General features: G+C 40.4%; 1 protein-coding gene across 1 annotated transcript; it reads right to left on the bottom strand.

Moving 5' to 3' along the window:
- Positions 1-209: 209 nt before the first annotated feature.
- LOC109954101 (exportin-6-like) lies at positions 210-1100 on the bottom strand. The gene is made up of 3 exons (XM_020589514.1): positions 931-1100; positions 611-772; positions 210-332 (listed from the first exon to the last, which is right to left on the bottom strand). The coding sequence occupies exons 1-3, from the start codon at positions 958-960 to the stop codon at positions 225-227; spliced, it is 300 nt and encodes a 99-aa protein (XP_020445170.1). The 5' UTR covers positions 961-1100; the 3' UTR covers positions 210-224.
- Positions 1101-1132: the final 32 nt, after the last annotated feature.

Genomic DNA, 1132 nt, shown 5'->3' with positions numbered 1-1132 from the left:
TGATAAATGTAAAAATTCACACAAACGGTGCCTATAAAAACCAAACAAAAAGGCATCTGGAGCTACGATCACTGCATGCGGGTGGCCCAGGTGTTAAACTGCAGCAGTTATGACGATGTTGCCCGTAGGAGGTGACAGGTGCTGTTCTTGTTGGAACATTCTCATTTTCAATGCTGAACTATAATAAGCTACACATATAAAAACAAAGATACTAACATAAAAGCTCAACTTACTCTGTGATACAACTTGTGCTTGCTGTTGAGTGACTCCAAATAGGAGAGATTCTGCTTGAAGATGTGGATGTCAGGCTGCAGGAACGACTGTCCAAAAGCCTGGTCAAGACATTTAAACAAAGGTTAGGAAATAAAAAGAAGCTAAATTTAACAATTAGGTTATGTTCAGATTAGCTGTGGCACAATTGGCTATATTTATATTTGATATGACTGTTAATCTTGAGAAAAACTTTCAAATGGATTTTCAGTTACATCAACTATAATCTGCTGCTCACCTGAAGAACAAAATAAAATCCAAAAACACAAAGAAAGAAGCCTAAACCTTCTAGTTTTATCTAAACAGTACATGACAACTGTAGGTACGTGCATACACACACCTGCATGGCAGCTGTGAACTGGGCCTCATTCTCAATGGTATCTTCTGCGGCTCCTCTTTGGACAGTTGTTAAGACTGAAATTTTAAAGAAGTACCTCCAGTTTTGGTGAAGTATTTGGTAAAGCAACTCAAACATCTCTGCCTTGATGTCTGGGGAAGACCGCTGTTAAAAAAACATGAGATTAAATGACAATTTGTTATCCAGGAAATGTTAGAAATTATTATGAAGCCCCTGACAGTTTATGACTAGTGTTTGTTTCCACTGATCAACTCAAAATCAAACTTGAGAACCAAACTTTAGACCTGTGAGCACCAACTGACCTCTGTCACCACTAGGTAAACCTGTTCCATGCACAGAGAGAGGATGCTGGGCAGGAAGGGCTTGAAAGCTTGACCAGGCTCTTGAACCACCAACTGCAGGATTTTTAGGAACTTCTGTACCACTCTACACCCGGCACTGCCCTCGTGCAAAACACTGGCCGCAAGCTGTTCCCTGGAGCAGATGTGACATTACATTTCTTAG

This window comes from Monopterus albus, unplaced genomic scaffold, assembly GCF_001952655.1.
Source record: "Monopterus albus unplaced genomic scaffold, M_albus_1.0 scaffold3266.1, whole genome shotgun sequence".
In the NCBI taxonomy this organism is placed as follows: Eukaryota; Metazoa; Chordata; class Actinopteri; order Synbranchiformes; family Synbranchidae; genus Monopterus; species Monopterus albus.
Note: the sequence above shows the minus strand (reverse complement) of the source record. Positions and strands in the feature narration are given on the sequence as shown.